The sequence below is a fragment of the Dreissena polymorpha genome, chromosome 11, assembly GCF_020536995.1.
Source record: "Dreissena polymorpha isolate Duluth1 chromosome 11, UMN_Dpol_1.0, whole genome shotgun sequence".
Lineage (NCBI taxonomy): Eukaryota > Metazoa > Mollusca > Bivalvia > Myida > Dreissenidae > Dreissena > Dreissena polymorpha.
This window is the reverse complement of record NC_068365.1, coordinates 46,988,012-47,001,345: the sequence shown is the minus strand read 5'-3', so window position 1 is coordinate 47,001,345 and position 13,334 is coordinate 46,988,012. Positions and strand designations below refer to the sequence as shown.

Below are 13,334 nucleotides of genomic sequence, written 5' to 3'. Positions count from 1 at the left end.
AATGTTCAAAACCTTAACAAAATGTTAAGGTTTTAGCACGACGCGGACGTCGGACTACACGACGAGCTGGCTATGACAATACCTCAGGTTTCTCCGAAAACGCCGAGCTAATAAAATACTTGCTTCACAAACACTTAACCTCTTAGTCCTATTCTAATAAATTTGATAAGAAATATTCACACAGCAGTTTTACACTCAAACCTCTAAGTAATGCTTGCTGTGATTGTCAACAGTGTGTAAGACAATTCTATACTTAAAGGTGGCTGATGTGTGATCAGTATGTCTGTATTGTAGGGAAGGGGTTCATTACCTATAGGGGGCCATGTGTGATCAGTATGTCTGTATTGTAGGGTATGAGGTTCATTACCTATAGAGGGCCCGTGTGTGGTCAGTATGTCTGTAGTGTAGGGTATGAGGTTCATTACCTATAGAAGGCTCATTTGGGGTCGGTATGTCTGTAGTGTAGGGTATGAGGTTCATTACCTATAGGGGGCCCGTGTTTTATCAGTATGTTTGTATTGTACGGTATGAGGTTCTTTATCTATAGGGGGCCTGTTAGTGATCAGTATGTATGTATTGTAGGGTATGAGGTTCATTACCTATAGGGGACCATGTATGATCAGTAAGTCTGTATTGTAGGGTATGAGGTTCATTACCTATAGGGGGCCATGTGTGCTCAGTATGTCTGTATTGTAGGGTATGAGGTTCATTACCTATAGGGGGCCCATGTGTGATCAGTATGGCTGTATTGTAGAATATGAGGTTCTTTACCTATAGGGGGCCATGTGTGAGCACATGGCTGTATTGTAGGGTATGAGGTTTATTACCTATAAGGGCCCGTGTGTGATCAGTATGTCAGTATTGTAGATTAAGAGGTTCATTACCTATAGGGGGCCCATGGGTGATCAGTGTGTCTGTAGTGTAGGGTATGAGGTTCATTGCCTATATAAGGCCATGTGTGATCACTATGGCTGTATTGTAGGGTATGAGGTTCATTACCTATAGGGGGCCCGTGTGTGATCAGTATGTCTGTATTGTAGGGTAGATGGTTCATTACCTATAGGGGCCCCGTGTGTGATCACTATGGCTGTATTGTAGGGTATGAGGTTCATTTCCTTTAGGGGGCCCGTGTGTGATCAGTATGTCTGTATTGTATAGTAAGAGGTTCATTACCTATAGGGGGCCATGTGTGATCAGTTTGTCTGTATTGTAGGGTATGAGGTTTGTTACCTATAAGGGGCCCATGTGTGATTAGTATGTCTGTAGTGTAGGGTATGAGGTTCATTACCTATAGGGGGCCGGTGTTTAATCAGTATGTCTGTTTCGTCATATATTAGGTTCATTACCTATAGGTGGCCCCTGTGTGATCAGTTTGTCTGTATTGTACAGTATGAGGTTCATTACTTATAGGGGGCCCGTGTGTGATCAGTATGTCTGTATTGTAGAGTAAGAGGTTCATTAACTATAGGGGGCCCTGTGTGATCAGTTTGTCTGTATTCTACAGTATGAGGTTCATTACCTATAGGGTTCCCGTGTGGGATCAGTATGTCTGTATTGTAGAGTAAGAGGTTCATTAACTATAGGTGGCCCCTGTGTGATCAGTATGTCTGTATTGTACAGTACGAGGTTCATTAACTATAGGTGGCCCCTGTGTGAACAGTTTGTCTGTAGTGTAGGGTATGAGGTTTATTACCTTTAGGGGGCCCAATGTTTGATCAGTTTGTCTGTATTGTAGGGTATGAGGTTCATTACCTTTAGGGGGCCCATGTGTGATCAGTTTGTCTGTATTGTAGGGTATGAGGTTCATTACCTATAGTGGGCCTGTGTGTGATCAGTATGTCTGTAGTGAAGGGTATGAGGTTCATTACCTATAGGAGGCCCATGTGTGATCAGTATGTCTGTATCGTCTGGTATGAGGTTCCACTTCTGCAGACAAGCCTCACCACGAGGAAGGTAGAAACCCCAGTTAGGGAACGGAGGCTGCCTACAAATAAAGGATCTATGTTGTAATTATAGAAGATAGTTGTTAAATGTATGGGTATTTTGTTTAAAATGAATGTTGACTGTAATTAATGCATTTCATGGTGATTTTGTGGCTTAATGGATTGTCGACCTCTTCTGCCTCGAAGCTTTTATTTTCAAAATACATTTTGAAGTTACATTTTGTATTAATTAGAACTGAAGTGTAAGCAAACAAACAACAATAATGCCAACATAATTTTGATAATAAAAAGTTCCCGAGAAATATTTGAAAGTCGCTTTGCTATGGTGTGCAGGGCTTTGCTCCTGTACTTGATATGGGAATTTGATAGATTTCCAACAGTAACATATAATTGAACATGTTGGATAAAACATAATTGAGAACCGAGCGAACACAAGGTTTCTTAAAATCTTCAAATCAAATCAGAATCAGCCATAATGTACCAACGTTTATATAATTCTGTACCAATGAAAAGCATTGCAAATCCTTACCAAGGTGACCCATATATGTTAAGGCCGCACACACTGACTGAGGCATCCTCAAGGTAAACACAGTTGGTGAGAAGCTCCTTGCACGTGTTCACACCAAACTCTGCCAGTTTCCTTTCAAACACTTGAAATAAGAAAACCTGCACTTTTTTTTGGTGTTAATCTGTTTATTTTAGCTCACTTGCATTGAAAGCCTAAGGCTTATTGAAGCAGTAACTAGTCCATTTCCTGGGTATTACCCGTACTTGCTGTCGTTTTAGGGATATATAAAGAACGCTCCTGCAGTTGGGATCTAATCTTGACCTCCCGGTCTATAGGCGGAAACCATAACCACCACGTCACTGCGAACTATTGGTCAACCAGTACCATATGTGCAAATTAGTGTGTGTTTTTTTTTATTAGACACAATCATAAATTTGTAAGTACCTTGGTTATTTTAGATAATGTATTTTGACACATTTGTAGTCTCTTAGAAAGTTACATTTATTTAAATACCTTTCTTACAAGATTCAAGTTTAAAAGGCTTCATTTCCGACCCTTAGTTACTGATGAGCAGCAAACAGCATACAACCTTAACAGACTGCGAGTTACCTGCAGGTTGTTCTGGTTTTATGTTAGTTGCAAAAGCCATTTTCACTTCGCTTCTTATGGGAGAAAGGGTTTAACATGTAGTTTTTTTCATGTAAACAGAATTTTAAGAACATTTTGTTTTTGCATTGTTTGCCAATGCAAGTGGATATATGAACAAACACAAATCCTAGTTAGTAGTATGTGGTAGACATAAAAGCATGCTTCTGGTCGATATTTGATAGCCGTTTTCCTAACCATAGCAAACAATAAAACTCCACAACCTCTATCATCAGATGAAATTCTTATTCTAGGCTCTATCATCAGATGAAATTCTTATTCTGATCAACTATTTTTATAAAATAACCACAACTATAAACATTACATTAATAAAACTTGGATCACTGTCTTGGAGCGTTAAATGCAGTGAATGCAAGGGTTTTAATTTATTAAAGGTACGGCTGTGAAAACCTCTTAATAATAAACCAAAAATGTGTTTAGTATTGTAATTATGGGAATTCAATGAAAATGATTAGGGGATAGGTTTTGAAGTTATTAATGTACTAGGAATATAGTAACTCTATGAAAGATATTCAACTAACTAGGTGTTTAAGTTATTAATGTACAAAGAATATAGTAAATCTATGAAAGATATTTAACTAACTATGTCTAAATTTATTAATGTACTAAGAATATAGTAAATCTATGATAGATATTTAACTAACTATGTTTTGAACTTATTAATGTACTAAGAATATAGTAAATCTATGAAAGTTATTTAACTATCTGATAAATATACATGACCTATTGTCCAAGTTAATTTAACCTTACAATTACATGACAGTTTTGAACCCAGCTGAGATATCATAAGGACACATGTTCTAACCAAGTTTCATTGATATAAGACTAAAAACTTGACTTCTTAAGTGTTAAAAAGGTCTCACTCCAGCCTTGCTATAAAAACCACCCAACCCCCTTGTAACAATGTTTATCACTGAGATGAATGCATTTGCAAACCCAGATGAGATATCAAACAAGTTTAATAAAGAATGGACTTCTATAAATGTGACTTCTAAAGCGTTTACAAGCTTTTTAAACTTGACCTTGTAACCTACTTTTTTGTCTTCTAGGTGAACCAATTTCAAAAATGAAAAGGAAATCAATGGAAAAATGAACAGACCAAATTTCATGAAGGTTGGAAATAAATGTGGCCTCTAGAATTTTCCTAAGTTAATTGTTTACAATGCACAACAAATACGAAATATAATGTTTTTTTACTTGATAGTGTACCATCTTGTTTAAGTGATGCATACCATCCTCGTTGATACTGAAGTTGTGTTCGAGGAAATCCCGTCTGTTTTTGACCAAGTCGTTGTCGAAAGTGAGATCGTGGTTCCCGGCTATTACAACTTTCACGCAATGAGGCATGGATCCTGTGAACGCATAACTTGGGGCATTGCACTTGTAAACAATTAATTATAAATATGTACTGTTATTTAAATTAATAAAAGTAGTCATACCTAAAATATAATTAAACATCTTTAAAGCGACCAATTCTATATAACACAAACAAATACCCGGTACCTGAAATTTATGGTAAACAAGAGTACCATTATCACAACCATATGCCCATCAAGCCATTTTTTTAAGATAAAGATTTTATCAAAAACTCAATAGATTTCTCAAATGTTACCTTTTACATTGAATGTTGACTTTGAACTAAGACATAGACCTGGTTATGCATGAGACACTCCATAATACTGACGTTCATCAAACCAACGATTAAAACATGTATTCGAACTTTCAAAGCTTCTTAATAATAATACATATCAGGAATTTCATTACAATACAAACAATATAGACTGATTGGCTAAAAAAAAAAGAGTACAAAAGAACAAAGAAAGAGTACATGTTTGTAAAAAAAAGATCTATTATTGATGGATCTAAGCAAAAAAGATCTACTATTGATGGATCTAAGCAATAAACTATCAGACTGACAGACACTTCTACTTACAATGGTGGCTGATTTCTACAATATAGTTCTGTTGTGTTGGAAGGTTTGTCTGTAATAAAAAGCATGACCGCCAAGAATTTCAGCCCTGATTATGTTCCTGTGAAGTTTTGCTTTTTCTATATATTAAAGGTTGCCAACATAAAAGCACGCCAAAAGTAAGAACACAAAAAAGAGTGACATAAATATACATGAGTTTGAATCCTTTGCGAATAAATCATTTCATCTGCTGTGTCAGTGTTTTGATAGAGTTCAATTATGTTGTTACTTTAAAAAGTACTAAATCATTATAATATGTTAAAAATAAGCATATAAAGTCATTATATACCATTAATATTTTACAACATTCAAAATATTGAACGCTAAATAGATTTGAACCAGAGACATTGAAAGATACTAGTTTTCCTGACCTAAAGCCTGGTGACTTACCCCAAGACTATTAATATCAATTGGTTGAATTGATTTTAAAACTGTTACTTGTTATTTAAAACTTCCCTTTCATAAGATAAACTTTTACAGTTTATTTGTCTTTCTTTACTGTTTCTATTTTATGGTCAGACAATTGATCTCAGTCTGACCATAAATTTGAATCACTGCAAGTACATATTAAATGGTTGTACATTTTACGTTTGTTATAAAATCATATACATGTGAATGATATTGTGATATTCTAGTACCTAAAAAGTTGTTGAACTGTTTCACTTCAATTGTGAGTCCATGTCTTGTAAAAACCCCTGCATGAAGGAGTATATCTCCACTTGGGACCCTCTCAGGGTACCTCTCACGTCTTGTATGGGTGTCTGATATACACACCACGCGCAGCATGTCCGCACAGATGGGGGTGTCATGGGGGAGTGGCTTGACCTGAAATGAATAGAAGGCGCACCCATGTAAATTATCGTTCCAAATATAGCTGGTATGTAAGTGAATGGTCATGAAACTGATACATAATAAACAGGATTCAGCAACACTGACATCCTGGCCATACCCTATCAATGAGAGCTCCATGACGACCTGACCATACCCTATCAATGAGAGCTCCATGACGACCTGACCAAACCCTATCAATGAGAGCTCCATGACGATCCTGACCATACCCTATCAATGAGAGCTCCATGACGACCTGACCATTAAATTTTCCTTTCAATGAGAGCTCTTTGATCTTTAAAAAACATCACCAGATAGCCGGCAAATTAATTTTTTTATGACATCCGATGAGTGATATAGGTAACTATAATTGTCCACATTATAACAGATGCCTAACCAGGATTGTTTCAATTTAAGTGTGTGTTTGTGTGAAACAGACAAAGTCTGGTAGCAGCTTTCAATCAAATTAGGGTCTGGGGCTAAATATGTTAAATCACGACCGGAAGACTGGCTTTTGTTTACAGACAAACCTGCGCGACCTTCATGTTAAATTTGCAACTGAATATTGTTTGCTGCTCATAAGGCTCAATTGGTTATTGTCTGCTTGGGCATTACTTAAATGCACCCCAGGTACGGAAATTATACAGAAATACAGCCAGAAATTCTAATGCTAAATTGGTCATTGCCATTTTTTCTTCACATTAATTATGTTTATATATGGCAATATTAAACTAAAATGGCCACTATATTTTCTAAACATCTACTCAAAAAGCATGTAATGGCAGGTTTATTACACAGAAAATTTTGTTTTGTTTTCTGTTTTCCTTTTTACAACATCAATTTTTGGGCGGGAATAGGACTCGGGTATAATCTTTATTGGTTGGGTACGTGTTATTATATTTTCCATACCCCGGGTACATTTAAGAATATGTAAGAGTACCAGGGGCACATTTTAGTAGTACCCTAGCCAACAATGACCAGTCAAGCGCCAGTAAGAATAAATTCTTGATAATTTATATTAAAACAAGATGTGTTTGTGAAACACAATGTCCCCCTATATGACGTTTGACCTTGAAGGATGACCTTGACCTTGACCCTTCACCACTCAAAATGTGCAGCTCCTTGAGATACACACGTATTTCAAATATAAAATTGCTAGCTTAAATATTGCAGAAGTGACATTACATGAGCAATATTGACCCATATATTTGACCTTGAAGGATGACCTTGACCTTGACCTTTCACCACTCAAAATGTGCAGCTCCATGAGATACACATGCATGCCAATTATCAAGTTGCTATCTTCAATATTGCAAAAGTATTTATAAAATAAGCGATTTGGGCCACATATATTTGACCTCTGACCTTGAAGGATGACCTTGACCTTTCACCACTCAAAATGTGCAGCTCCATGAGATACACATGCATGCTAAATATCAAGTTGCTATCTTCAATTTTGCAAAAGTATTCATAAAATGAGCGATTTTGGCCACATATATTTGACCTCTGACCTTGAAGGATGACCTTGACCTTGGCCTTTCAACACCCAAAATGTGCAACTTCATGAGATACACATGCATGCCAAATATGAAGTTGCTATCTTCCATATAGCAAAAGTTATTGCAAAATGTTAAAGTTGGCGAAACCAACCAACAGACAGGGCAAAAACAATATGTCCCCCACTACTATAGTGGGGGACATAAAAATATGTGAAACATCATGTAATGCGCAAATCTACTTAAAATCCTTCTTGAAATGAAATTTCCAAGCCGTCATTATCTTCACTTTTTGTGTACATATGCCTGGGGGACTTAGGCCAGGCATAATCAATATTTATAAAATTCTCAAGGTTCCAAACAACCGATTTATTTAGATAAGTATTGAGGTCAGACGTTACTAATATAATATGATTTCTTCAGTACGATATAATAATTTCAGTCTAGAAGTAGTAATGATAGTAAATTAAAGTAATAATTAACATGGCACATTTAAGTGTGCTGTAAAGTAAAACAAAAAACATTGTCATCGACTGAAATAATAATATAAAATGCCTTATCACAACTAACCTTTGCAACGTTCTGTTCTACTGATAACTCCTTCCATGCTTTTGAAGGATTTCCTGTTAGCTTGTGGACCTGAACACTTGCAGTTGCGGAGGAAGACATATTTTTTTAAGCATTTAAGAAAATGTGTCAACATGTCAGTTAACATGAGGCCTTTTGGCTGTTCATAGCCATAATCCTATCCCTAAATTTTGTACAGCAACGTGCAAATTCGTAATATTTATTTCCGTGCGAATTTATCACTATAAAAGTGTGTCGTATTGTTTACAAAGGGAGGCAATTACCTCTAAATTATAATAGAAACGCGTTTAATTGCGTCCCATGCAGTCTACATAAGTGCGTACAATTGTAAAAGCGGTTTGTATTTTATCGGTAAAAAAAAAATGAAAATATATTTTCTGTTAATCAATCGGTAAGAAACGCTGCTGGTCATAGCTGGATCAAATCCCCTGCTTTCATAACCAAGCACCTATTATTGTACAATAACAGGTACATTAACTGAACCCAAAACTAGCGACTAGGCTCACTCTTTTGATTCGTGTTCTGTTAATTTATTTAAATGTTTCCATTCATGTAAATATTCAAATTAAAGGGGCATTTTCACTGATTTTAGCATGTATTGAAGTTTGTCATTAAATGCTTTATATAAATAAATGTAAACCTTTGGTCTAAAAAGCTCCTGTAAGAAAATAATTAAATACATCAACTGGGCTCGAACCTGTCACCTCTGGAGTTAAAGTCTATCGCTTAGACCAATCGGCCATCCATGCACATACAAACAGTGATGCATTTTATTCTTTATTTAAGTAATCCGCGTAGTATCACAAAATAGAACAAAAATAACAGAACTGTCCAAATTATTAAATCGCTTCGTGTTGCAACGCTTTATAATTTTCGGGTTTTTAAATCGTCAAAAGATGCATATTATTGATATTTTAGAGCATGGTAAATGTTCAGTATTACGGTTTCCTCACAAATATCATAACAGCAACGAAAATGTGTGAATCTGAAGCATTTTGTTGTTGTTTCATTTTGTCAAGTTTTAATACCAAATCGTGAAAAGTTCCCTTTAAATTAGACTAGTCTAATTAATTCCATCAAAGATTGACTTACTTTGAAAAAGAAAGCCCTACTTTTAAAGATGTACATGACACACAACGGTTCGTTCTGTACAATCATTTAGTGGAAGCATAAATATTGTTTATTTAAATTATTCAGTAATTCCACTTCAGCAGTTTTTGACCTCGTCGTCCACGCGCACGAGCCTCATCGTTTATTCGACCTCCTCAGTTATAATCTTGCATCTTGGTATTGTGACAAACGCCCCTCCATGGATATCATATCTGCAACAACAAAAAAATGTAGCATTAAACGCGCGTATTTTCTATGAAATTAGCAAAAGCATCTTTGAAAAACTACCCAATAAAAACGCTAACAATACTCTCTCCCCATGGCCTAGTAGTTAGGCGTTCGGAGTGCGAAATCGAAGTTTCGATCCCATCACAAGACACAATCTGACAAGACTATCTTCACCTAATTGACATTAGGGTACGGGCCACACCAGGCACCCGCTGCTAGGCCGTTAACCGACCCAACAGTTAGTAAAATCAAGCGGTACCGCTTGCCTTCCTGCCAAGAGCCCGGCAGTAAAGATGTCCATCACTAATGGTGGCTAATAAGCCAAACGAGCTGGCCGTTATCGCGATTATATGCACATATACAAGATTTTCATTTTTATTTTCAATTGCATTCACATAAGTGTCCATCTTCGCTCTTGTTTTGGAGATAATTCGAAAGTTTCACAGAAGAGGGGAATGCATCAATCCAATCGAGTGCAACACACTGAAGAAATACAGCGATTGTTTGATCGTGTAAATAATGAGTGAAGCGTAACAAAATGCTAGCATATCGAATCCTATTTGCCAAATGGATGCAAATACAAGCACAAATATTTATAAACAACGTTACAACAAACGTTTGACTACAGTCACATTCTCGCTATAGTCTACTTGATAACATAAAGAAAATGAAGTCCAGATATAAAACCAAGTTTTGAAAAAAAATACTGAAGCTAAACATATCTGGAAATATTTTGTCCGAATACAAATTATTACAATGAAATATTGTTTATTATTAAGCGTAAACAATTATTGAAATACATTTTATTATCCGAAAGTTTGTTAATATATTTAAGGTAAAAATAATAACACATATTTATAGAACATTTGTTCAGCATTAAAACTGACATACTTTTTACAAGTGCGTGGCTATTGATAGAAAAGTTAATGGGTCAATCATTGATAACAATTGACCGTCCTGATTTTGAAAATGCCGTTTTAAAAAACCGTTTTTTTCTGCTTATGCAGATGTTCAATTCCGATATAAGTAAAGGTTTGCGTTATTAGGTAAATGTGAATGCATATTTGCGGCCCCTCAATGCGGCACAATGAAAGCCAATGGTCTGTTCAGTATCGGGATTGGTGAGAGGTTCGTAGTCGTCGCCGGCATCACCCCCGCGGACCGGATATCGACTACAATCCGGTGTTCTCTCACTCCGGTAGTTCTGCTCGGTGTCACGTACAAAAATGCCAGCATGATTGTTACAATCTACAGTCCGCTTAAAGGCAAGAATTCCTTTCAGTTATACAGCAGTAGCAAGAGCGCCGCTATATGGGATGATTTCACCACCGCTATTGATCACATGGCGTCTAAATTTAGCTGCGACATTTGGTGCAGCGCGTCACTTAGTGCCTTATCATCATCATCATCAGACGTATGTGTGGATGTACACTTGGGGACACTTCTTACGCATCACTTAATCATATCAATATAGCTCCCTTATTTTTGATCGGATTGTGTTGAAATTTGGACCAGGAATAATTTAACACATACCTGATAACACCTGAAAATTTATTTGAAATTGAAAACCAACAAAATGTAAAATTTAACAAATTAAAAACGTCACTTCAAAAGTCAAATTCGCAGACTCGTACAACGTTAAATAATAACAATGTGAAAATAAAACGCATAAACTTACACGTCTTAATAACTGACCGGCTCGCAACATGCCGATTGAGCAATTTCGCACGTGAATATTCATACGAGCCATAATGTTTTTCTTAAATTAATGTTATGTTGTTCTTGTGTAAAAACTTACCTAGAATTATGAAACTGAAATGAAATTGGAATAAAATGTATATCGCCTTTTACTACACTTGGTGATTTTTCTAACGCAACACTTTTAAAACTTACATATCTCAGTAATGAGTGAATATTTTTATTTAAAATTGCACATGTGATCATTTGACTACAGTGTGTGCAAGCTAACAATAAAATAATTCATCCGTGACGATCGGGCGATTAAGCAAGTGGGAAAAGTAGCCTGTAAAATGTAAAGTGCGCGATTGCGCTCCTGAATATTCATACGAGCTATATTGTTTCGTAAATTAATTATATGTTTTCCTTATGTAAGAACCCACCTTAAATAATTAAATTGAAATAAAACTAGAATTAAATCGCGTTTCAACATTTTCACATGCAAAAATATAGATCCACACCTACCACACGTGCTAAAGCGTCCAATCGTCACGGATGAATGATTTTATCGTGAGCTTGCATAGAACGTAGTCAAATGATCGGTTGTAAAATTTTAAATCAATATCTTTACTCGTAACTGAGATATTCAAGATTGAAAAGTGATGCGTTAGAAGTGTTTCCAAGTGTAGAACATGATTATACATTTCAGAGGGAATTCATAGAAGTGACCCTTCTCAATTACAGATGTCTGTCTCGGCAAAGGTTTCCCACGGCAGATAGAAGTTTCAGCTCTATTTCTTTGCCCAATATGGTATGTGGACCAACCAATGCCAAACACGCGGCGTGCCGTCAGCATGTTAAGAGAGGTCACAGTTTAGATTATTACCTGATGTCTTATATAAAAGATAATAAATTATTTTTTGCTATTTCCTCGTCGAAAAAGAAATTTGCAATGTTTTAAACTGTTACCGGTGAATATCGAACTGTAGACCGGTCAACAGTTTGAATTATTACCTGATGTCTTATATAAATGCTAATTAATTATTTTTTGCTATTTGCTCGCAGAAAAAAACATTTGCAATGTTTTGAACTGTAACTGGTGAATATCGAACTGTTGACCGGTCAACAGTTTGAACTGTTGTCTGCTGTAATAATGACGTCATTTCGTCGAAAAAAATGACGTCATTTTACAGTTAAACAGTCAACATTATTTATTTTATCGATTACTGTTGTGTGTAAATAAAAATTTAGTTTGCTGTTATTTCTATGTTGGAAATTGTATCAGGTAATAAAACACTTATTTCGTGGATGCTTGGTGAACAGTCAAAACTGTCGTTCCTCGGTATCAGGGCTGACATTTGGAGCTGTTGACCTCGGCCTATCGGCCTCGGGCAACAGTACCAAAGTCATCCCTGATACCTTGGGAAACAGTTTTGACTGTTCACCGCGCATCCATGAATTAAGTGTATACTGTTGCCCGCTGGAATAATGACGTCATTTCATCGAAAAAATGACGTCATTTTACAGTTAAACAGTATACACTTATTTCATGGATGCGCGGTGAACAGTCAAAACTGTTTCCCAAGGTATCAGGGATGACTTTGGTACTGTTGCCCGATAGGCCGTGTCGATGTGTCATTTGAAAGCTTAATCAATGATAATGATATCAACCGAAATGCAGCGGTGCGTCATCAAGACTTCACTGCGCCCGATACAGTTATTCAGTAAAATTGCGGACTACTAACCGATGAGCGACGGACGGATATGTCAAGCCAGCAGCCCAGTTTTCTTGAGAGGTTCTTGCGCATCTTTACCTGCTGTATAAGAAAGCGTTGATTTTGTTAGCATTAATGTATGGTATTGTACTCAAGAAATCACATTTTCACATTTTTGTTTACGGCAATAAATTCATTGCATGAACAAAGTCGATTTCGATAGTTTTTTTATATGAAATTGTGTGAGTTCTTATGATTATATATTGAGAATAACCGGTCTCGAGCAATAAGTAACACTACTATTAAACCTTACGAACTTGGACTACGTGGTCCCATAATATCAACTATCTGAACAGAAACTTTATTTCCGACTCCATTTTAATGTTACAGTTACCATTGACATAAATACAATAACCGAAATATACTCATGGCTTTTGTTACATAAAAACACCTAACCTTCAAAGCTTGTATCGTAAGTGTCAAGTGTCGGACGATATTAAGTAAGACGGGCTCCTGAAAAATCTAGTACCAGACAAAACATGGTTTACCACATTATGACACTTTCTTGTTGATTGTTACATGTACATGCAACATACCTTGATGTAT

The 13,334-nt window shown here is 36.2% G+C and overlaps 1 protein-coding gene across 1 annotated transcript in view; it reads right to left on the bottom strand.

Moving 5' to 3' along the window:
* The window catches only part of LOC127850237 (metallophosphoesterase MPPED2-like), a 96,129-nt gene extending 87,895 nt beyond the window's left edge, over positions 1-8,234 (bottom strand). The window contains 1 exon segment of the mRNA XM_052383114.1: positions 8,050-8,234. Coding sequence (XP_052239074.1) covers positions 8,050-8,079 — 30 coding nt within the window. The 5' untranslated portion in view covers positions 8,080-8,234.
* Between the last annotated feature and the right edge of the window lie 5,100 nt (positions 8,235-13,334).